Source organism: Struthio camelus, chromosome 4 (assembly GCF_040807025.1).
Source record: "Struthio camelus isolate bStrCam1 chromosome 4, bStrCam1.hap1, whole genome shotgun sequence".
NCBI lineage: Eukaryota > Metazoa > Chordata > Aves > Struthioniformes > Struthionidae > Struthio > Struthio camelus.
The window spans coordinates 85,912,125-85,936,700 of NC_090945.1; the positions used below are offsets into that span (position 1 = coordinate 85,912,125).

Below are 24,576 nucleotides of genomic sequence, written 5' to 3' on the forward strand. Positions count from 1 at the left end.
GGAGGGTGTTTCTCTTCAAAATCCTTGATCTTTCTGCTGAAGATGACTTAGGCAGCGCAGCCTGCATCTGCTAACCAATCTTATCTCCCTCCTGCTCCGCTAACTAGTAACTTCTTTTCCTTTTGACTGTTGGACCCAGACTTCAAACTTTACTTTTGTCTTCCTTTGGCTTGGCAATTTTTTTTGCTTTCAAACTTTGCTTTAAATTAACTTAAATACATGATCAGAGAGAAGGATGAGAACTCCAGAGCTCGTAAGGAGCGTTCTTGGTCATCCGTCTACTTTTGTAACTATCCTTGGTTCTCTCTAGTTTCTTTTAGTTTAATAGCTCATGGCCGTGTCCTAGTACTATGCAATCTCTGGAGTGTTCTTCCCCTTTGGTATGGGCTCCAATCATGCTCTTTGGCCTTCCTCCACTTTGCGAGATCTCAGTTTGAGTAAAAATCCAGTAAATCAGCAGGTTCCTATCAGTGCAGCTTTGTTGGAAGCAAGCCCTGGAGCATCTGAAAACATCAAATTCACTTTGCATTTATTTGTGCAGCCCATTGAAACATGGGATTTGCTGACTGGAAGAAGTGGGTTATGCTATCCTCTTCTGCGAGGATGCCTGTTTGAGTCAGCCTGGCTGGGTGGAGGTGAACAAATGCTACCTGCCGCAGGGCTTGGTTCAGATGCTCCAGTAGGAAGAAAACGGCTCCGTTAGTGTGCCAGTGGCCCTTTTATTCACAGGAGGAGATGCAGGTCATGGAAAGATCGTATTTCAGATCTGGATAAACTAAGCTTTAGCTTTTCAAGCCCAATCCATTTGTGCTTTGCACCAGTCAGAATTCACTTGAAAGGACCTCGCAAAAAATTAAAAAGCACTCCATTTTCACAGAATCACAGAATGGTTGAGGCTGGAAGGGGGACTTCTGGAGATCATCTAGTCCAACCCCAGTGCTCAAGCAGGGTCGCCTCGAGCACATTGCCCAGGACCCTGTCCAGACGGCTCTTGAATATCTCCGAGGATGGAGACTCCACAGCCTCCCTGGGCAGCCTGCTCCAGTGCTCTGTTATCCTCACAAAGGGTACCTTTCAACATCTCCAGCTCCACTGAGCCAAACCTAGGGAATCTGGAGTCAGCTGGAAGTGCACAAGGGCTGAGGGCTTACGGCTGGGGGGTGTTCAGTCTGGGGAATTTATTTGTACAGCGTGGCCAGCGCAGAAGATTGTTTTGGCCGAGATTACTGAGACGTCCTTTGGCGGGTTGGAGAGTGGCGGTGGGGCTGTAGCCATCTCCTCGCTCATCTCCCTCATGCTTGTTCAGCTGTGCAGCGCACGTGGCAGTGAGAGTGGTTGCTCGTGAGTGCGTACAGCGCTGCAAACCTCAGAGGGAGAGGCTCACCTCAAAAGTAGTCCTTACTGTACGAGTGTGCTTTCTTACCCCCACGCAATTTTCTGGTTAGCTTTATCTTTTTGTTTGCAGCATCGGAGGTGGTGTTTACAGTAAACAAGTAGTTCCAGCAAGCGAGCAAAGGCTTCCTTTTTGATCCTGATTCTGTAAAGCACGCGCATACTTAGTGTGGAGCACCTGCATGTGTACCTGCGTGTTTCTGTGAAATTGTTTGGGAATATTTATGTTTTTAAGAGTTAAGCATCTGCTTAATCTTTGGACTTCTCTTCTTTGTGTTTCTTTTGTGGCTACTGATGTTCTCTTGGCTTGAGAGATCTTCAGGGCACGCTAAGCTTTTCTTTTCCAAGCCCGTCTTTTTGCAGCTTGTTTCTAGCTAGCATGCATACTTCTGATGGCTTCTTTAAGTGCCAGATGATTGTCTCTGCTTAAAACACATTGCCCTTTGTAGATAATTTGGGGAGAAGAGGTGGTTATTTGCAGGCTTAAAAAATTTCTGTGCTGTTTTCGGCAAAGCGTGTCAGATCCAAACTGTGCTGTGGGCTGTTGATGCGTTGGGGTAGGGCTTGTAAGCGTGGGTCTGATTTTGTGTAAACCCATGAAACTCTGGGGTTATTAGAGGGGAGTAGAAGTGAGATTCAAATTTGGCTGAGTGTCTTTTCAGTGTTGGTATGATGCCAAGTGTTGTTTGGCACTCGTACACAAATGAAAATGAAACAGGCTATCTGTAGGGGGCCATTTCAGCCAGGTGAGGGGAGACAAATCACAGGACCCCTGCTCAGTGAAATGAGGAAAAAGGAATATGCTGTTACCTGTTAAAGTGAAACTTAGATTGGCTAAACTATGAATATAGCCCCCCAAAAGGGAGTTTGGCCATAGTTCTGGCACTTCCTCCTTGCAGAATGTGGCACATGAGAAGTGGCTGAAGTGCTCAGGACACTTAGAGCTAGGTTGGGAAATAAGCCGTGTGTACAGTACCTGGGGGGCTTCAAAATCTGTGTGTAATTGTTGGTAAAGCCACGTTTTCATAGCACAGGATCATTCAGGTTGGGCGGGACCTCAGGTAGTCTCTGGTGCAACCTCCTGCTCGAAGCCGTTTAGCTGTGAGACCAGACCAGGTTGTTCAGGCTTTATCCAGTCTAGTCTTGAAAACCTCCGAGGACAGAGACTGCCAAACCTCACTGGGCAGACTGCTCTGCATGACTATTCTTGCTCCGAAAAAGTCTTTCATTACCTCCAGTCGGAACTCCTCTGTTTGGTTTATGCCCACTGCCTCTCCTTCTCCCACCATGCACTGCAGTTAAGACCCTGACTCCACCTAGCTTGATCACTCACCCAGACTGTGATGGCCTAATTTGGATATAACAAAGTTTTAGATTTTGGGAGCTCCACTTTGAATTCTCCTTGTGAACTGGGAGCCATTTAAAGGCAGACTTTGGCAGGTACTTTGTGTGAAATGGTTGTATAAGTCCTTGAGATGGGCTTTGGAGTGGAGTTGCTGTTATTCCCTGTGCTGTTATGAGACGCTGCGTGAGTCTCACTTAAGGGTGGGAGAGTTTTTGAAACGTGACTAAGAATTTCCATGGACCAAAGTCAAAAGAAGGATGAAGAGCCAGTAAAGGCCAGAGATGAGTTTAAGAAAAATCCAGGTCATACAGTAGCAATTGCTGGTACGTTACAAAATCCAGATGGACCGTGGCTCTCTTCCTTGTCAGCGAGAATCTTAAACCCAAGTTCATTTTTGACCTATCTGCTTAAACCAGAGCTGCAGTGTTGAGAATGGCATGCTTGGTGGATAGGTCAAATCCCTTCTCCAAGGGATTTGAAAAGAGGCTGTTACCAATGAATTGAGGCTGTTTCTGCCTGTTCTGTGGATGCCATTAAACTGGTGTCCCTCTTTATGCACAGAACCAAGCACAGCTTGGGTCTTACCTAGGAAGTAATCTACTCTGCCTACAGATTTGAGCTACTTGGTTTGCTTTTAACTACAGGTACCTAGTCCCAGCAGGGTTCATCCTGATGATGAACCTTGCCCGTCACCTCGCCTTTCTGAGGTGAAAGGGGAAACAGCACATCACCTCGTTTCCTTTGTACCAACATTTTAATGTAAGAGTCTGGAGGATCCTGGGGGTTTCTGGGGAAATGTTGCAAGGACTGCGAAGTGTGTGAGATGGCGCAGCCTGTAACAACTGCATTGGAGTCGCAGGTGGTTGTGGGCCTGCTTCCTGCCATCGTATGCTGCCGGTAAATTATAATAATATACAGCACAGGGGGTGGTTTCTGCTTCCAGGATAGTAAGAGAAGCAGAAATTTATTAATGCAAGACCTCGCCGCCTGCGTGTTCTGGATGCAGAAACCCCACTTTGCTGGCATTTAAATTATTTGCTGAGGACAGCAGCGAATAGATTGCAGGAAATTTACAGCACATTTTTCCCGCATAATTCACATCTAGATTTACTTTTGGCTCTCTGCTGCTTCTGAGTTACGAAACTTTTTTGGGTTTTTTAGCCCTTTTTTTTTGCATTCTTGTGATTATTTTCTGTTTTCCCTTATGCAGTGCTCATCTACAATCTTAATTATCTCCCTCTCGTTGCCAGCTCTGTGAATCTGAAGCTAATTTGAGAAGGAACGTTCTACCTGGTAATTTTAAAAATACGAGGCGTTATTGAGGGTTTTTCCTGGACCAGCGATTAGAAGAAATATGTAGTTTGGAAGTGTAGCTTTAGAGTCGTCCTGCTTGCTTAAGTAGATGGGCTGACAATTGGGGGAAACCTGTTCTTATAAAAACTAAATGGATAAATAAACGAGGCATCTCCTTCTCCTTTTCCCAGCATGCTTACCTGTCTTCCCCAAATTATAGGTGAAGCATACTAGAAACCCTGAAGGAGCAAGGATCCTGGCCCCTCTAAGGACACTTATAAGCAGCATCTTGCTGCTCTCCAAGGACCAGTTCTGGCCCGTGCTGAGGTGGGACAGCAGTGGGAGGTCAGGGATTGGAGTTGCTCTCCCTCCGGTAGTATTTCCCAGGTTGTCGCAGCTGTCGGGCCTGCCATATGCCTCTTAAAATCTGCATATGTAACGTATTTTGTTTAAAAGTGAAAAGATGTCGCAAGTGCACTGCATCTTTACAAAGTGAGATAGTCGCTTTTAAGAGCGTAACACGGAGAAGGTTGGCTTGGTTCCCATTGAGAGGACACGGCAACCAGGGATAGGGCACGTATGCGCACAGGTCTGAAAAAAGGGAGGTAATGACAGGATTGGTTAAATGTGAATAACCACCACGTGTGGGGCTATGAGAGGAGAATAGGATCTAAATATAAATACTGGAGGTTGGAGGAGTCGTCTTCCTTGGAGATATTCAAACTGTTTGCTGTTTCCAGATGAGTGGTCTATAAAACATGGGGTCTCGCAATGAGTTCTGGATAGTTTTTGGTGTGGTTTGTTTTTGTTTGTTTGTTTTTTTGGCTTATTTTTTACCCAGAGGAAAATGATATTAAAAAAATAGAGTACAGAGAAGAGGAAGAAGAATATTCTCTGAAGACCTGATAAGTTGTATAGTCTTAAATAGATAAAATGTGTGAAACTGGGTGGTCTAGCTAAAACTGCCACCAAAGAGAAGGAGGACTTCCCATTCTTAGGAGAATACAATATATGAGCAGTAAGAAAGTCTAAGGAGATGATGGAGGAATGGACTTAAGAGAAAATGATGAAACTGTGCATAAGAAAATCATGGGTAGTGTTGAGAGATTTTTTTAGGAGAATGGATAATTGTTCATTGAATAACCTCTCGTGAGAGGGCCTCTAATATTTGAGGCATTTAAAATCTGCTCAAGAAAGAAAATGGGAATCAGTGGCATTGGGAGGGAGATGGTTTTGATCAAATCAGCAGGTCTCAGCCTAAGACTTTAGTGTGAAAGGTTAAAAGGTGAAGATGGTGTACGTTTTTGGGGAATGCTTTCAAAGCTCCTTGGTGATCTTCCTTCTCCCCTAGTACCGTTAAAGCCATACTGAAACAAGGAGGCCCTGGCCTCCAGAGTTTTGTAAGGATGCTGTGGGAGTGAGGAGGCTTCACTCCACAGCGAGAGCTGCTTTGTAGTAAATTCTTAATAAGATATCTTGAGATCAGTTGATATCGCTCTTACTTCTAGTATCTGTGAAAAACATTTTTCCTCTGAAATTCAGTCCTAAATTGGGTCAATTCACGGAGAGCTTTGTAAAGTTGAGCCAAAAGCTTCATCTTCCTTTAAGCCATCAGCAAAAAATAGGGATAGAAAACATTCTCCAAAAGAAACACAGGCTTGCAGTTCATCCCCAGTGCCAAAGGATGACTTTTTGCTTTTTCTTTCCCCTCAAAATGGGTAACGAGGGCAGGGTGAGCAAGGGGCAGCTCTTCTTGGGCTTAGTTGGAGGGATGAGGGAAAGGGATTTCAGCTGAAATGCCCTGTGGCATAGTCCTAGCAGAAATCGTCAAAATCTGGTGTTTAAAATGCCTAATTAGGAGCAGGATGTCAGTCTGAAACCAGTGACCTGCCTTCCATGTTTCCAGTAAGTCCTCGAGGTCACCGCAAAGCGTTGTCTGCATAATTTGGAGAGATGGCAGTTTGTATATGTTCAGTTATTGGGAATTAATTACCCAGGGACTTCCAAAGGATTTTATGTGAAGCTAATCACAGCGGCTGGCTTGAGGGACCGAATCGCATGTCGGTGCCCTGGGCTGGAGGTTGGGGCTGACCTCTGTGTGCTCTTACCTTAGCTGATACTGTCCATCCCTGCTTTTCCAATAAGTGTTTCTTTTTTTTCTATTTACTTGGAAATGTATTGAAAAAAAATGAAAAAAGCCTTCAGTTGTGAGTTTGCACCACAAGTTCACTGGTAACAGCAGGCTGCACTAGGTTAGTCTAAGTCATTTCACTCAAAAATCCTGGTGCAACCAGAGGAGAGTTCTTGGTACGTTCAGCTTTGGAGATAGTCAAGTTCGTTTTTGCTACCTGCATAGATTTTGAGAGATAAGGCACAGCATGATTTAATGACACGTCTGAAGTTGGGTGCAGTCAGTGGCAGGGCTGGGAGTGGGCCAGCTTGTTCTGTCTTTGCTCTCTGATTGCGTCATCAAAGCTTGGAGGAGAGGGGTAGCACCAGGATCCTGCGAAACGCCGTTTCCCAAATCTGGGAGAGGACCATGAAAGGAAGTCAGAGCTTGGTGTGCCACACTCGCAGGTCTTCTGAAGGACGTTTGTGCTTAACTCAAAAGAAAAGTAAGTTTTGTTGGCCAAACAGATTTACTGCATAATCTAGAAACAAGACCAATACCTCCTGGAGTTGTCTTTCAGGAGAAAATTGCAAGTTCCTTGAAGTTACTTGAATTTCAACTGAAGTCCCAGCTGTAGGATCCTTGTACATGTGGCTGAGGCACAGGTCATTGAATGGGGGACCTGCCTCTCAAGAAATGGCTTTGTCCTTCACAAAGAGTGAGGTTGGGACTAGGGACAGTCACCTGGAGGAGGGGAGTAGAAGATCAGTGGATCTTCTTAAACCTGGAGCCCTAACTTGCAGAAGGCAGAGCGCGAGTTGGGCTGAAGGTCTGTAAGGGTAATTCATTAACTTCCTAAGACCCCTTGAGTAGCAGGCTTCTTAAGGCAGACTGCTTGAGTAGTGATTGTAGGAGAGTTATTAAATTAACTTTTTTTTTTTTAGTGGGAAAGTTTGAAGCCTGGTGCCTTTCTTTGGCAGGTGTACTTGTTGTTGCGTTTTGTTTGTTTTGTGAATTCCAAATGAGATTTTTGGCTCTCGCCAGTTCAAAGCAAGCCGGTGTCCCTTCTCTGAAGTGTTTCTAATCCAGTTTCAGACATAAAAACAGTACGAGTGTGGGGGAGGAAGGAATAGGCAGGGATGAAACAGCTGGGTTTTGCATAGCCTAGGGGACCTGAGCAGTAGTTGAAGGTCGGAAGGCCTCATCAGGTTGATGGCATCTGAGGATCCTGGATCTCAGTATGGTTGTGCTGCCTGGGTGGGGACGCTCAGATCTAGACCGGCTTGGTAAAACAAGCCACCTACAAAATAATGATATGAACTACATTTTTTCCTAAATTCTCTGCCTGTTGCGGCTGTAACGGCACTACCTCCCCTGTGAATCAGTGTAGGATTTCTGCTGCTTTTTGGCATTGTTTGGACCCCCTTTCTTTTTGCCAACATTAGAGTTTTGATTGGTTCACTATCGCCAGGGTTAAGTGTGCAAAATCTGATGGTTGTTCACGTTATGGTCCGGTAAAGAAGCTGGTCCTACACCGCCATGTGACCACATGTGCACAGGGATGCTGGAAGATGAGTACGGAGGCGCTCGCCAGATCCTCGGGTACCTCAGTAGCCTGTTACTTGACTTAGTGCCTAGGGTAAAACTCTTTGTCGTCTGGTATTTGGATTAAGGTTTGTAGGAAAGCGTTACACAGATGTGCCGGAAGAAATTGCGCTTTACATCTTAAAACATAGTAGTTTTTAATGCGAAAGCAGCTGGGGTTAACACAAAGGCTGGCGACTTGAATGGGTTTGTTCTGTTTTTCAGGGAGCCCGCGAGACCTTTGAGAACTACTACAGGAAACAGAGGAGAAAACAAGCTCGCTTGGTCCTGCAGCCTCCTTCGAATATGGTACGATTGCTCCGCAGTTTCCGTGAGCAAAGTTGCTTTGCCTGGTAAAGGAGCAGCCCGTTGTCTCCGTGCGGATCGCGGCTTGTGGGTGGTCTCAGAGTTGTTTCCAGTTTCTCTGGCCGCCTTTGTTCTAATCTTTGCTCGCTTTTTCTTTGTTGCAGCATGAAACTTTAGATGGCTACAGGAAGTATTTTAATCAAATTGTAGGGTAGGTATTCTTTTTATATACACTCTCGCTAAATATGTGCGCCCGGGGTTGTCGAATGGCCCGAAAAGAAATAAGAGAGGAGGAAATGTTGATCTTTTGGAAGGTCCTTTAAAGGAGCCAAAACAGGGCAGGTGTGGTTAGTGCTCCTTTAGCATTTGCAAATGGAGGTATATTTTATAACGCTCGAAAGCTGGCTGTGTCATTAGAGCAAGCGCTTTGGGACCTGCCAGCCCGTGGGCCCCGTGAGCGTGTTTCCGAGAGTTTGAGGGTAAATAAGCTTGATGGACTGTGTGTGTCTCCTTGCTCCGATAATGCGATGAATAGCCCCTCTGTCTTAGTTATTCTGTAATACCGGATAATTACTCTTGTACAATTTTCCTGGTAAAAGGAGTGATTCCAAAGAGAATATCCAACCTCTGTTCCAATGAGCTTCTTATTGCAGTCTAATTTGGCAGGAGTCTTCCCAAACCAGCCGATGTCTAAGCGGAAGGAACCTAAGACCACTAATCTAAAAAAGATAGGGTACGCCATTGAAATGTCTTCAGCCAAGACTGGCGCTAAATTTCCGCATGCAGTTGCAATTGCGAGTGCGGGGTGCGCTGCTGGCCTTCTAACACGGCTTCGCACTCCTCGTCTGGATTTTCCCTACAAAACGCAGCTTCAGTTTTGCGCGTTACCGTTTTAAAATGTATTGTGTCACACTTGTTCCCTAAATCAGGCTGTTTCTTTTGGACCAGTACATTTGATAACTGAAAATTGGAGTGAACTGATTGCCTTTAAATGTTTGTGAGCGTATGGTGTATCCAGGCACGCCGGAGTATTTTCCCTGCAGTTAACCAGTTGTAATGCGATTGCTGCTGGCTGGAGTAGGATTTAATCAGCGGTTTTCTTCTGAATAACGGGGTGGAGAATTTAAAGAGGGAAAATTCTGCCTTTGTGCATCTACGGAGCTGCGTTACTAGGAACAACTGTATTTTTGTTCGCTTATATAATGCAGTGAAGCTTAACGTAAAATACTGCAATATTGAAAATAGATGAATAAACATTTTTAGTGTTGGCTGTATTTGGGGCAGGTGATACTGCGAATCTGAGCTTGCTCTGGAGATTTGTGCGTGCGCAAATACTGCGCGTCCGCTGCATGCAGCGTTGGCAAGCCTCTGCCGAGGCTTTGAAACCTGTAACTTCTGACAGCAGTGCTGTTTTCTCCCTCCCCATTAGGTTTTTCGTAGTTGAAGACCACATCTTGCATACGACCCAGGGCTTGGTAAATAGAGCCTATATTGATGAGCTGTGGGAGATGGCTTTATCCAAAACTATTGCAGCACTGAGAACACATTCAGTAAGTAAAAGCCACAGATTGTTCAGCTGTTGCTTGAGTATGGTTTGACATGCTGAAGTACTGCTTTTTACAGCGGTAGTCTTTGTTTTGCCTCTTTGCCTACGATTCTTTTTAACCCAATAAAGTGAAGATATACTGCTCTTTTCCAAAAAGTATCTTCAGCTTTCTTGACTCTCCATGCAGTGTGTTTCCTTTTACCAAACTCTCCATTTTTGGGGGAGACTGGGAATAACAAAATAGTTTTTTGGTATTTTGTTATTTAGTTGACCACTTTGGAGTTGCACCAGCAGAGGGAGTCCGTTTGTCCTGTAAAACGGGGAAAAAAAATCTATTTGAAACAGTGAAGCATGACCCTTTTGGATATTCTCTCAGAGTTAACAGGAGTGAATGGGATGCTGTCAAGCTACAGCCAGTATATGCTTAAGAAGACATTAAATAGGTGTCTTACTCCGTAATACTGAAAGAAGTTTGGAAAGATTGCTTATCACTTTGCTGTTTCTCTGGTTGAGCGAAAAAAACCCCAAAGCCAGTAGCAAAAAAGGTACAATTCTCGTCCAGTTTTGCATGCTCTGGTATCGTGTCATACTCTCTTAGCTGGGAACACTTGAGTTTTTGATGTTTCATGGCTTAGTAAAAACCACCCTCTTGGTAAAAGGGGGGAAAAAAAGTGCATTGGGTGTATTAAAAAAGTGTTAATAATTTTCCCCGAGTCTCTTTTCCAATAATTAGGACATTTTCTCCAGAAAAACACGTCATTAAGTCATTAAAACCCCATTGCTACTGTTGGGAAGCAAGAAGCTGCTGCCAGGTTGCTTTGCTGCCAGCTGTACCCAATGCGACGGACCGCCGCCGCGACAGGGCTCGCCGGTGGTGCGCCGTCTTTTCGGTTCCTGGCTAGCAGTTTTGGGAGGACCCACTGGCGAAACGCGTTGGGTTGTGTGGATGAGGGGGCGTTGCTTTGCAGCATCCTCCCACCAGCTGTTTTTTAATCTGATTTTTTTTTTTTCCCCCCCAAATCTGTCTGGCTCATACAGTTTTACAGTTGACTGTGACCCCTTCTAGCTTGCGATAACATTTCCATGCTATTAAAAGCCTTTTTCTGCTCTTCTCTCTTGCGCTTCCGGCAGCGTTACTTAATACGATTCTGAGAAAACCCTAAAACTTTTGCGTGGAGGCACAACATGCTGCTTCCTCCTGACCACCTGGAGTTACGCATTTCCTTGCTCTTCACCTTAGTTTAGCATGCGGTGGCTGTGTTGCTGAACAGTTGTGTTGCAGAGCTGTTTTTAGGTGTGTTTTTTTCCTTTATCTCCAGTTGGCGGTTTTGTGCTAGTGTGCAAGCCACGAGAGTAAAACGGGCACAAATGTTGAATTTTTCTTTCTCAATTTTACCAAATTCGTTGCCTTGACAAGTTGTTTTAAGCAATGCCAAACTTACACCTGAAGTGGCTGCCAGGAGAAGACTTTTTTTTTCCCCCTCAGTATTTGTGGCATTTTACACAATTTCTCAACTCTACTATTGTGGCCATCACTGTCACCTCTGTGCACCATTCAGCCTCCAGCTCACATGAGGACCTGTGCTGCCTGTCCCACCATGTTAGCGTTACGATTTGGTGGGTGCTGTCACCTTGGTGAGGCTCTCCCACTGCTTTCCACCCAGCCAAGCTCCTGTGCCTGGATTTTCTTCCTTGCTGTAGGCTGGGACATCTTTTATCACTTCTGATAGCTTTAGGGCATTATCTTTCTTTCTGACTTTCTTTTTCTGGACAGTGGAATGGAAAGTGTGTCTCTTCCAGTCGTTCACATTGATTAATGGAGTCATTCCTCCTTGAGTTTCCAGCGAGCTTTAAATCTCAGTTTTCTTTTCCAGCTTATGATCACTGATTCTATATTTGGTAAGAGTCTGTCTGAAGCTTTACATATTTCACCGTAGCGAGGTTGTCTGCTAGCGCAGAGATAATGCCCAGAGCGTGTGGGTAATAAGGGTCAGGTCCATGGCTGTCCCTGGGCTCCCTGGCGTCTTCAGAGTTTCAAGCAATGTCCTGACCCTCAGTAAGTATTTGCATTGGAGCTGTGACCGTTAATGCTGCTGAAATGTAGGTGTGCAGCATGTTTTTCCTCAACCTCAGTCTTCCAATTAGCAGTGCAGTCTTCGAAGGGGGCTTGGGGATACCTCTCTGCAATGCTTCATTGCCGTCAGACGCAATATGCTAAATATTGCATGAGAGGTGATGCCATCTTTGGGTACGGCAGCACTCTGATTTGCTTCATCTCTTCTCGCTTCCCTTGTAAAAACCCAGCTGTTCCTGGGTAATCTTAGAGACACTTCAGGTATCTCTAGAGCAACTGAACTCGTTATTCATCATGGAGAGCCCCCAGAGCTGAGCGCTGCAAGGAGAGAGACCCTTATCAGCATATCTTCCCTTGCCCCGTACCACGTTATGGCTTATGCTCTACGATAAAAGCTGCAAGACTGTGTTGCGTGCCTCTCTGTTATCGCACAAGTGATAACACAGGAGGACAGAGTAGAATATTTTCCCGCCTGTTGCAGTTAAATATGTTTTAATTTCCCCCTTTTTTTGCAGTCCTACTGTTCTGACCCGAGCCTGGTGTTGGACTTGAAGAACCTCATCGTCCTCTTTGCAGACACACTCCAGGTACGTAACTGTCGGCAGCTGGCATTTATCTCACTAAATGCTGGTGCTGCTCGCCGAAAACATCCGTCAACAGGTTTAAATGGCTGACATCAGCTTGCTGTGGCAGCGCGGCTTCTTTTTCATGTCGGGGTGGGTGAACCACGGCGCCCAACTGACCGCCTCCGGGCCACGCATGGGGCAGCCGGCCCACAGCGAGGGCTGAGCCTCGGCCGCTTCGCTGCGGCCTTGTACAACCCTGCTCGCGGATGGTGCCAAAGCCTTTAATTTCAGTTGGCACTACTGCCTCTGTGAATCATGACCTCCAGACTCCACCAACGAATCCTGACCTCTGGATGCAGCTGCAATTGTAAACAGATTGAATTTGCTCACGTCCTCCCTGCTAAATGCAGAAAGTAACCTTTAATGCCCTGTTGGTGACTTTTTCTTATCTGAACTGAGTTGCTTTCTTTCCCCCCAATGCAGGGCTACGGCTTCCCAGTGAACCAGCTCTTTGACATGCTGTTGGAAATCCGAGACCAGTATAGTGAAACCTTGCTCAAGAAATGGTCAGGAGTTTTCAGGTAAGAAGCTCCATGAGCAAACCTGTGCCCTAACGAGACTAACCTTACAAAGTAGTTTTAGCCCATAAATAAAATTATTCTTTTAAGAGAGACTGGTGGCAAGCTCATGTCTAATTCTGGGCACTGTTAGTCTTAGCATGAGCTCTCCTTGGACCTGGGAAATCCTATTTAAATTCGGTTGTGAGGATCTTATGTGCAATAAAGCAGTGTGTGCCAAACCTTTTACATCATGGAGCGATACGGTTATGCTGTCGTTACGGATCCACCCTGGCAGTTGGATGGACGTAAAAAACTTGTGTCACAGCACTGTTGCTATGTCCTCGTTCCTGCATGGAGCCACGTGCATCGCTCAGATGTTGGTGGCACTGCATGGCGGTGGGCATGTCCGCAAGCTGATCTGCTGCCCACAGGTGGGGCGCATGAGGTTATCTGGGGTGCCATGCTGTGCTCTGGTCCTCCAGGAACTCCTGGGAGGATTTAGCTGTCTCAAGGTGCTGGAGGTTTGTCGGTGCTCGAGGAGCATCCCTCTTCACTGAATGAAAGAGGACTGGAGCTCATTTGGGCTTTCAACTGCTGTTGAACCTCCAGGCTGATTTGAAAGCACTGCTGAGCTGTGGTCATGGGTTTTGTATAGGCTGAAGGCAGGGAGCTTGGAGACCTGCTGTGTATGGCTACAGCAAAGACGGTATCAGCAATCAGAAATATGGGGAGAAGTTTTAAGCCTGTGGGATTCCTTGCTGTAGATCAAATCTTCTCCTGGCACCTATTTCTAAAGAGCTGGGTCAACTGAACAGGAAGAAATGTGTCAAACTGTGGTGGGTCTCTCTTTGGAGCATTGGCTTTAACGTTGAAGTATTGATAGTGATGATGCTGTTTGCAGGAAGGATTGCTGTAGCTGTCTCTTTCCTTTCTTTTTTTTTTTTTTTTTTAATAGAAATATACTTGATTCAGATAACTACAGTCCCATCCCAGTAACAAATGAAGAGATTTATAAGAAAATAGTTGGACAGTTCCCGTTCCAGGATGCTGAACTCGAAAAGGTAATGTTTAAAGGGAGCAACCTGCACAGCGTATCTCCTGATGCACCTTTGCTACTGTTAAAAATAAAAGGGTCGAGAAAAAAAAAAAAAAGAGAACCCAAGAAAAAAGAACAAGAATACTTTCCATGTGTTGCGTTTCTCTTGGCATGGTTGAGGAAAGTGCGTATACCAATATCTCATCAATTTTCTTTTCGGATCACGAGGCACTACTACAGTTCAGCAATACTTGCAGTGTGTGAGGGAGATACTAAATATATCTGCTTCCATTGGTATTTTATTTCCATTTTATGAACCATGTTATTGACCTTTATTTGTTTTAATCTCTCATAATAAAAAAAAAAAGTCCAACAGAACGGTATATCTTGGCTTTTGTAAAAGTGTGTGCTTACAAAACCTAATAGTGCAGCCAAATTTGACCTTAAAAGCATGCTTGGCCTTGCACTCCACATCTGGCAGACAGTGAGCTCCAAGCCTGGTGAACTTAATTAGGAAAGGGAGGTTTTCAATCCAAGTTAAGTGTTTAGACTTTAAAAAGGCTATGTCCTTCCCCAAAACTATATCAGGGTGTTCAGTTTCTCAGTGTTATGCTCTGCACCTTCCAGCCATGTCTGCCATGTCTCGTTCAAATGGGGTTCGAGTGACAGGACATCTGTTTCCTCTTGGCTTTTGGTGTTGTTGTAAGCTAGCGCTCACCTTGGGCAATAACCGTGGGAGGTGGCCAAGCAAAATGCCTTGTGCATAGTGGGAAATAAAAGTGAAAGAGTTCTCCAGGGGTGTGTGGGGAGTGGTGGTGGTTGTTGATTTCTTTTTAACAAGGGTAAGGGAGTGGGGACGAAGAATAGTGTTCTTCTGCCTGCTCCTTTCTAGCTGCAAGTTTCCTTCCAGCCCAAATCCCTTATGCACCGCTGGGCCATTTGTAAGTGATTATCTGGTCTTTCACTTGGCTGAAATGTTTATATAATATACAATAAATGCTGGCTTGTTGTTTCATTGCTGGACTTAGCTAAATATTAGAATTAATTTGACTGCTTGGAACACACAGCTGGAAAGCAGTCGTCACTCGAGGCTGGCTGTGAGAGGCGAGCCTCCCTCTTAAATATCTGCTCGTTGACTTACTTTAGCTCTTTCCTGTATTTTACAGCAACCGTTTCCAAAGAAGTTCCCCTTCTCTGAGTTTGTGCCTAAAGTTTACAATCAGATTAAGGAGTTCATCTATGCTTGTCTGAAGTTCTCGGAAGACCTTCACCTGAGGTATGGGGTGATTGTGCTAATGGTTGTAATACAGTAGCTCTGCAACTCTGCCTGCACTGAAAGATCTCATTATGAGTAAAGTGTAAATTCCCTTCCCCAAGCCTTCAGTCGATGTGGCTGCTTGGATATGTCCCCTCCTGGCTGGAGGTGACGTTCTCCTTGGAGCAGTGGCACCTTTTGCATAAGAAGAGCTTGCTAAGTCTTCAAAATACCTGTCTCGTACAGGGACAGATGGCACGATACCATGCTAGCTGCATAAAAAGAGAGGGGCTGTTCCTCCGAGACATCTCGGAGTCACTTGTACTGCATAGATGAATCTAGCTGTCTCGAGAAAGACAGCGATGTCCTTTATCTTTGGGTCAGTGCCTGGTATAGCTTGGGCTGCCTGGGCCGACCTCAAGCCTCCTGGTGCGGCTGCAGCAGCGTGCGTGCAGCCAGGTCCGAAGGCAGTCCCCAATACCACAGGGTCGCTGATCCCCCTGTGTCTGGGCTCATCCTCCCTACTGCTCTTGGGCCCTGTGTCTGCCTGGGTTGCCCTCACTCGGCCGCTCTTCCCCTCACTTTGGAGAAGACGCTGGCTTGTGGGTGCCGTGTAGAGATGCGGACTCTGACACAGCGCTGTACTTGGGAGGAACCAGCTTTGGTAGATGCAGTGGTGCAAGGGACATTCCAAAACCTCCACAGCTTCAAATCAGAAGTCTCTATTTCTGAGGGAGATTTTTCCTAATGAATGAGATGGGATCACCTAAGTTCCCCCTGGTTTGGGTAGTGCAGCAGGCCCCACCTGTGCAGATAGTTTATTCTGTAGTAGGAAGAAACTATTTGCATGCATTATCCGGGAACATGGTTGGGGGTCTTCTCCCCTGTGGATTAGGTGTCGCATGAGCTCCTGCACTGAAGTCTGGCAGGAGTGGTGGGGTTTTGCTTCCAATTTCAGCATGTGGTTGGAGCTAGGTGGGTATCGTCCAGTCCTGTGCTCTAGCTAGTGCTGGGCGCGTTAACACTTGTTGGTGGCGCAGGCCCTGAGTTTGGAGTGCAGATAAAGGCAGAACAAGGCTTCTGTCAATTCGAGGACTCCAGAAGTTTTGTTTGCTCCTATATATTAATAAGCTTTGGCTTCTCTTTGTTTTTTTCTTCCCATGAGAATATATAGGGTGTTTTTTTTTTTTTTTTGGAAGTTTCCAAAATACTCCCTATGTTTACCTTTCTCCATCCCAAGGTGCTTTGATGCTGTTTTCACCAGTGTTTGCGTGCTGTTCTTTTTAAACCCAGTAATGTGCTCAACTTGGTAGAAGCGTATAAATTAACGGTGGCATTTTACCTTAAGGAGGGATCCTTCTCCCCTTCCGAGGGCTTGCAGCACCTTGCTAGCAAGCGGTTGGGCTGTATGAGGGCTTTCACCTTCCTTGGCAGCTTAATGCACAGCCTGAAGCTGAGTATTGCCCCAGTTGCTCTGATGCGAAGCTCTAATAGTGTTGCGGGGGCTAACCCAGGTGTTTCAGCATTTACGGGAGGCTCTTTGGCATTTCAGCTCTCTTCCTTGTGAGAGGGCTAATAATTGTGAGAGCCATGGCATGCTGTTGGTTGGTGCAGAAGCACAGGACGTTTCTCACCATCGGTCCCCGACTTTAATCTCGCCCATTCACTGGTGGCAGGATGTTCCCTTTGGTGGGTCCCAAGGCTCCTAACCTGTAGGTCGCCATTAAACGCCTTGGTTTCTACAGGCAGCAGGATGGTCCTCTTTCATGCGGACGATAGTGTCGCTGGACTCCTCCGTTGGCACTTCTCTGGCGAGTTTTGCACTCTTCACCGTTACGAGGATTACTGGGTTTGTCAGGGAATGGAAGAAAAGTGTTCCCTTGGGTCCCTCCTCGGGGGTCCCCCTGGACAAGTTATTAAAATTCCTTTCGACATTGGCTTTTCCAGCCCTTTCTGAGGGGTGGTTTGGGGCTGGGGGCAGGGAGCTGAGCTGTTGGGTTTTCTAGCCAAACATTTGGAATATTTCTCTGAAAAGCCCTGTTGACACTTTCTTCATTTCACCCTGACAGTTTGAATTAGTTTTTATTAGGAAGCTTGGCTACAAAGCCGGCAGCAAGTTTTCTTTCTCTTCTCTTTCTTTTTCTTCTTTGGTTGTCATTTACCTTGCACCCTGGAGAGCTCGGGGTCAGCCTGTCAGTCACAGGAGGCCTGAAGGTCACAACTACTGCTACGGGATATGGGACACGGCTGTCATTAACGCAGACAGTTCTCCTGCGGTCTTTTCCTGAGGAACAGAGCCGATGGCAGAAAATGCAGCTAGTAAATTTTTTGAAACTATTACTCTAAACTAGCTGCTTGTATTTGCTGGGCTGAAATCTTCTCCTTTATGTTGGTGTGCTTATGCAAGATACTTTGCTTTTGAAGTATTTAAAGAAAAGTTGTGGCTTGCAGTGCATTTTGGGTTTGCATATTTTTGTTGTGGCTGTATTAATTTAATTAAGAGAAAGAAAACCTCCTTTGTGTTTTAAGCATTTCTCCGTTGGAAAAAAAGCTTATATGCTACCTCATTGAGGAGATGTCTTTAAAAGCATCCACTGGCTGGAAAACTTCCACCGGTTCCGGTAGAATTTCCCGTTTTAAAGATAAGCGATATCTTTGGAAAACAGTGGGTGGAAGTATGAGATGTCAACTCTAATCTATGAGGACTTTGATTTCCCCCCCCCCAAACAAAGCACCAAGCCTGAAAGCGCTTGGTACACACTTCTTAAAGTGCTGGAAGTCACTTTAGGTGCATAAAGTTTTAAAAAAATTAATAATAATAACCAGAAGCTCGTGCACCTAAATCAGCCTTTTGGAGACAGCCCGATCGATGTAGTTTCTTTGGCAGCGAATGTTACGGGCGTTGTGTTACTAATGGTCTGCGGTTGCAGACCGAAACCTGGTAACGATGTTGGTGATTGAATTGACTTAAGATATATAAGGTGAGCAGCTTGCATGGAAGTTATTGTTAAGTCGAGTAAAAGTTGACTTTGTTTTAGTGTATTGAGAACTGAGATCCGACCTCTACTGCACAGTCAAGAGTCTGCGCCCTAAAACTCCCTGGTCCAGTTATTCATTGCAGCTGGCCAGGGCGAGGCAGTGGCTTTCCCAGTTCCAACGCCAGCAGGGCTGTGTCTGGAGTAACCAAAGCACCGCTGCACTCCCGGATCCCGTGTTTCCGGCCACGAAGCATGACGTGTGACCAGCAGCCTCTGCCCTGTGCAAGGGCGGGAGCCGCGGTGCCGATGTCGGAGGTGGGCGACTCTGCTCCAGCCACGGCTGCTGCCCGCCTTGCCTCACTGCGGGATTTGCTCCGTGGCTCCCGTGGGATCCTCCCGGCAAGTTCTCACCTGCGAGCTCAGCATCCCAGCTGCCCTCCGCTCCCTGAAGTTATTAAGATGTAACAGATGGTGGAAGTGGCAGCTTGCTCCGTGCTTGGGCGAGCTGGTCGCCCGTGCCGTCAGCTTCCCTTTCAGGGCCACGCTACTTATGGCTCCCCATATCCTCGGAGACTGATTGCACGAATTCCTGCGCGCCATATTTCGTGATCTCCTGGTGTAGTTCACCAAAGGGACGGAGTGCGTGGAGAAATGCAGTCTTTTTTCCTCCTCCCCTCCTTCGCGTGGATGCAGCCCTTCTTGCCCGCAGCCTGGCGCCCACCTCTTCAACTCGCAGCACCCGCGCCGGGCTGTCGCGGGGCCCTTCATACCAGCGCTTGACTTTAAGCATCCTCTTCAAGAAGAAGACTTTGCCTTTTACCACCTGTGGATTTTCACAGGGTTTGATTTTATTACACTTGGCTGTATTTAACTGTGCTCTTAGCTGGTGGTGGGGGACTGGGGACAGTTAGATTCTTCCTGGAGGATGCTGGAAGGCCAGGCCGGGGTGTGCATGGGTGTGCGTGTGCGTGCACACGCGTTTCATGTTTCTGTGTATGTGTGGGTTTGTGGGGGGGTTGTAAAACCTTCTTTGAGAGCCCCAACCATAGTAAAATGATCAGAAAAAAGTCGGTGGCTGGCTTCTCCGTCCCTTGCGTTCTGGCTTCGGCTCCGCGTTTTTAAAACCCAAATGCAACACCTTGGAAACCGAATCGAAACCCTCCTCGAAGGAGCCGAGGCATCCATCCGAGCCGAGGAACGGGCTCGCCCCCATCGTCCCTGATGAAGGGTGCTGTTCTCCGCCAAGCAGGAGACGTGCGAGCTCCTGGCCAGCCGTGATGATCATCTAGGAGAGACCCGCACTAAGGCTTTGGCTACTGGCATTGAATTTAAGTTATGAGGAGCTAGACCGTGCCACAGTGCTGGCCCTCCTTGGCTTGCACACAACTGGGAAGAGCCAGTGGCCAGCCCTTGGCAGAACTGCGGCTCAGAAGAGATCAAGGAGAAGGAATAACGGAGAAACCAGCTGGGGAACAGTGTGGGGAGCAGCCAGTGGGTGCACAGGGACTTGTGCAGCTGGGCTTTGCTTTGGGAAAGCTACAGCAAGACATGGTGTCCCCAGCCTTGCTGAAATGGGAGTGTGACCTTGCTCGGGGACGATGAGAAGACTGGAGAAGACGCAGTCTTGCTGGCCCCGTTGGCTTCTCGCGTGTCGGGCCGGCTCGTGCACCAGACCAAGCTTCCCATGCTCAGTCTGGTGCGTCCGGTCTCAAGTTAGCTGCGCCTGGCCGGCGCGTCCCCGCAAGGTGGCAGGGGGCTGGCGGTGCCCTGTGGTGGCCGCCGGAGGAATGCCAAGATTTACTCTCGTTTACCAGCCCACGCTCGGCTCTGCGATCCGGCCGTTCGTCAGGTAAAACAGGACGAGGAGCAAGAGGTCGCGGGGTTGGTTTAGCAGGAGCCTTCGAATTAGGAATGTTTCGGAGCCTTCCAGTTTGAAACTGTCCCGGCCGGCAGCTGCCTGTCAGGGGGCTCTCAGAGATAAACCCGTCGTGTCAGGCCTAATGCAGTGCCAGTGACAGATCAAAGGAGTGTGCGTGCGGGTTGTTTTCCAAAACCTCCTTCAAAAAGGAGAGGTTGCACCTTGCTGGAGCGTGCGTGTGTGCGTGCGTTGAAGGGGCAAGGCAGCGTCCCGGCAGTACTTCAGTTGCTTTGCAAAAACCGGCTCCCTTTAACAGCATTTATCTATGAAAACATCAAAAAAGAAGAAAACCAACCCCTCAAACTACAGCAGTGCTGAAGTCGCAACTGTCTGGCCAAGGCCATTAACATGTTACAAGAGTTTCTGAGTCTGGTTTAGTAAAAGAAAGCAACGAGTGGATCAGGTTTTTTAGGGGTGGGAGGATTTTTTTGGTTCTTTTCCAAGGCAGGTATATGATCCCTTTTGCCATGCGTTCACAATCAGCAAAACTTAAGCGTGCGTGAAAAGGTCGAAATTGCGCTAATATATCGGTATGTGTGAGCGTGTCGGTGCCTGGATGCGGGGCGCGCGACCGGGCACAAGCCAGGGTGCGTGGCAAGCGGACCGGGTGGGGAGGGCTTCAGGCAGTTTTTCTTTTTGCTCTTTGGGATAGAGCGCTTTGCAGATCTCTTCTTAAATTCTACTTTTCAGCTCGACGGAAGTCGATGACATGATCAGAAAATCGACAAATCTGCTGCTGACCCGAACGCTGAGCAACTGTTTACAGAACGTCATTAAGAGGAAGAACGTAGGGCTGACCGAGGTAAGGCTCGGCCGCGAGCGGAGGGGTTGCCCCATCGGGGCAGAATTTGGTCCGGTGGAGCTCATTGCAGTGCCTTTTCAAGATGTTAGTCTGGAGCCTTGTTATAAAATACTTGGCTTGAAAACAGCGAGGGAACTCCACAGCGTTCCCGTACGAAGCAAGAAGCGCCTTGCGCTCGGGGAAAGAGGAAGCTTTTTGGCAGCTGCCGTTCGGGTTTCCCTTACTTTTGAATTTTCCATGTATTATGTATCAGATATAAAGTGGCAGGTAGGAGGTTGTCAGGGAGTGTCAGGGTGGTTTTGTGCTAGAGAAGAGAAAAGTGGGATTTTAAGAGGATGGGGCAGGAGGGAACGGTCCTCTCCAGAGATGATGTTCACAGCAGTTTCAGCAAAAGCTCTATGTCTGTGTTCGGGTTTTGAGATTGATGTTTTTCTGTGCACAAGCTCAGATTTCTGGTAAACTTAATGCATGCAAATCACGACTATTTGGGAGCGTTTGTGACTCCTAAGCCAGTTTGGACGCCTTGCTGGGGCTTCTGTGTGCTGTTTTTAAATGAGCATTTATTAATACAGTTGCAGCTGTGAAGATGTAATTGCCTAAAATCTGTTGGGCTCTCTGGGCACTGCAAATACCCAGTGCAGGTGTGTTTTGGAGAGTTCAGTGCGGTCGCGGCAGTGTGTATTGACACACGATATTTCCTCAGAGCTTTATCTTACTGTCTGGCATCTCTCTGCTCCTTGGGGGCAAATTCCTCCTCCTCCCTGCTCCTCCTGAGCCTTCCTGTAGAAAAAGGAATGCAACTTTATCCCCTGCTCCCTCTCGTCCTCACCGTGTGCCAAGATACAACTAATGTATGAGTGACTTCTCCCTTCATTATATTGTCTCTATTGTCATTTTTTTTCTAATTGAATTGAAGAAAAAATAGTTTGTGTGCCTTAGTTCCCTCCTGCCTCTTTCCTTTTTTTGCAAAAACAATGACCTGTGCATCCAAATGACAGCATGCAGCATTTCTTCCTCTGAGTTTCTCAGAGCCTTCCCTCTCTTCAGTTTAAAAAAAAAAAAAAGAGTGCTAGATCCTATGCAAGCATAGTCAAAAGGGTCTCCAAAGGCATTTAAGTATTTTGCATAAATGTCACTCTTCAGAGAAATATTTAATTTCTCACAGAAGGCAACACCGTCTTTTTCCGGGCACTCCAGTATCTTCCTCCAAGCAGTGGAGAAGGTACCAACCTTACCAATCTGTTAATCCTCTTCAATCCACTTTTCATTGCTGTCTTTCTGGGCTGCCTCTGAGCAGTGGATGTTGGAAGTTGTTGCCAAGTCTGCTCCAAATAATTCGCTGTTTGTCCTGCTTGTCTGCAATGACCCTTCCAGTGAGGGGAAAAAAAAACAAAGGGAAAGTGGATTTCTGACCTTGAGCCATTGAGATATCTCACCCTGAGTGCTTGTTTGCTTAACTGAGAAGGAAGGAAGATCAGGCAGGGTGCAGGGGCATGTGCTGATAAAGATACTGAGACCACTGTCTGATCTGTAAATTTGTAATTACATAAAAGTAGACCCAACATCTGCACTGAAACCTCCAGGTTTATACCCCATGGCATGGAATTACCTATCAGGGATTAAAAAATATATATATATATATAGAAAGCAGGACTCTTGTTATGGAAGAAATCAGTTTCAGTGTGGCAAAGAGCTTCCATCTGGGCAGCAAATTATGATCTCACATATTATGATCACACATTTTGAATGACCCTCCCTCAGCAAAGAAGGAGGGGAAGGAAGCTACTATTTTGTTTCATTTGAAGACCCCAACAAGGTGCTCCCTCTCCTACCCTCCGATATTTAAGAGAAGATCAGAACATGAAGGAGCCAGAGAGGAGGGAGCAGGACAGCTCATGACAAGTGTTAGAAGAGAATCAAAGCGCGTACAGAATCATAGACTAGTTGAGGTTGACAGGGACCTCTGGAGATCATCTGATCCAACCCCCCTACTCCAGCAGGGTCACCTAGAGCACGTTGCTCAGGAATGTGCCCAGTCAGGGTTTGAATATCTCCAAGGATGGAGACTCCACAGTCTCTCTGGGCGACGTGTTCTAGTGTTCAACCATCTTCACAGCGAGGAAGTGTTTTCTTATGTTCAAGGGGAATTTGCTATGTTTCAGTTTGTGCCTTCAAGTTGGATAGCTGATCTCAACCTGTAAGTTGTGATGATCGGAGAAGAGGTTTAGGAGGAATGTCGCACAGTTGGATGTATCTAACATTTAATGAAGTTTAAACTACTGGAAAACATTGTCACAAACCTGATGTCAGGGCTATCTGATGGACTAGACCAGGAAGCTGCGACCTATTAGTGCCTGATCGATCCAGACAAAAGGCAGTCAAGGTGTACTTATGAGGAATTTTCTATCAGTCCAGTGAAGGCACATAGCTTCTGTGGATTCTCTATCAAGGAAAATGAAAAGGCTCTTCACGGACGGAACAGCAAGACACCTGCTGTGAGAGAACAGGCTTTTGACCCTCATGGATGGGTTTGCTGCTGGCCATTAGATGATGATGAAGCTGCGATGATCTTACTGTTGATTTTCCGTTATCTTTCCTTCAGACGTTCTTGCTCAGTGGAGACCCTGATATGAGGTGTGACGTTTTGGTCTTCCTACTGCAGGGAGGAACTGGCTACCCAATTTAAGCAGCAACTGGTTTTATATAAGCCTTGCTTGCTAAGCTAGCAAAGCATTGTACAAAATCAGGAAAGGCCAAGAGATGACCGCTTATATGAAGGCAAAAATAAGGAACAGAGTTAATCCGAGGAATTCAGAAGTGAGGATCTCTCTTAGTTACCTACGTAATACTTTTCAGAGACCAAGTACAAAATAAAAGGACTTCAAATCACGATTTAACTTTTTTGAAGAAAGACTGACTGGAATAGCAGAAGAGTTGGCAGGAAGGGACCTCTGGAGGTCTCTGGTTCAACCACCTACTGGAAGTAGGATTATCGCTAACTCTAGATCAGGTCAACCATGGCTTTCTCTAGCTGGCTTTCTCCAAAATCTATATCCCACAGCTTCTCTGGGCAAACTGTTCCAGTGCTGCACTGACTTCCTAACGATACTTTTTTTTCCCTAATGTCCAAGTTGAGTCTCCCAGTCTGTGGCCATTTCCTCTGCTTATGTCATCTGGCACTAACAAGAGTTGGGCTCTATAATCTTTGTAGCTTTACTTCGATATTTGTTTGACCGCTACACTCAAATAGGTGCTTAAACATAAAAGGATCAAATGGGCAAAAGGAGAAAAGAAAGGATAGGAATTGCCAGTTTCCATCTAATTCAGAAACAAATGATTTCTGAGTGCTTCAAAATCATTTCTGTAAATGAGGTGTTACAGACCGCCATACCCTCGTTCAGCAATTAAGTTATGTCAGTCTGGAGCATTGAAATGAATACCTTTTGTGATTGTAAGAGACCTGTTTTGGCATGATATCTGAGCTAGAAATTGTTTGGAATAGTTTTGTTATAGCTTATATTACACTTTGAAATAGTCACAGCAGTCTGTATGGGAAACAGGTATCTGCTTAAGGAATTAATGGCATATTTAACTTCCAGTTCAGTGATCCTAACATGGAAACCTTGATTATGTCGTGCTGGACTAGAAATGTTTGTGCTGACTGACTTTAGCGGAGCCTTTTACGCTGTAGTTACCTTTAATGTCCCAAGATAGTGCCATGTGAAGGAAGTTGAGAAGACAGCATTAAGAAAATTGCAGATAATGGTGGGTATGATAACCTGAAAGACAGCAGGATGAGATCTTCTGTTCA

At 46.3% G+C, this 24,576-nt stretch overlaps 1 protein-coding gene across 17 annotated transcripts in view; it reads left to right on the forward strand.

Moving 5' to 3' along the window:
• The window catches only part of EXOC6B (exocyst complex component 6B), a 313,137-nt gene that overhangs the window by 171,206 nt on the left and 117,355 nt on the right, over nt 1-24,576 (forward strand). For all 17 annotated transcript variants that reach the window (XM_068943863.1, XM_068943861.1, XM_068943855.1 and 14 more), the window contains 8 exons: nt 7,950-8,033; nt 8,195-8,241; nt 9,460-9,580; nt 12,166-12,237; nt 12,700-12,797; nt 13,732-13,837; nt 14,979-15,088; nt 20,654-20,765. In XM_068943863.1, the coding sequence (XP_068799964.1) occupies nt 7,950-8,033; nt 8,195-8,241; nt 9,460-9,580; nt 12,166-12,237; nt 12,700-12,797; nt 13,732-13,837; nt 14,979-15,088; nt 20,654-20,765 (750 nt within the window). The remainder of the gene's footprint in view (nt 1-7,949; nt 8,034-8,194; nt 8,242-9,459; nt 9,581-12,165; nt 12,238-12,699; nt 12,798-13,731; nt 13,838-14,978; nt 15,089-20,653; nt 20,766-24,576) is intronic.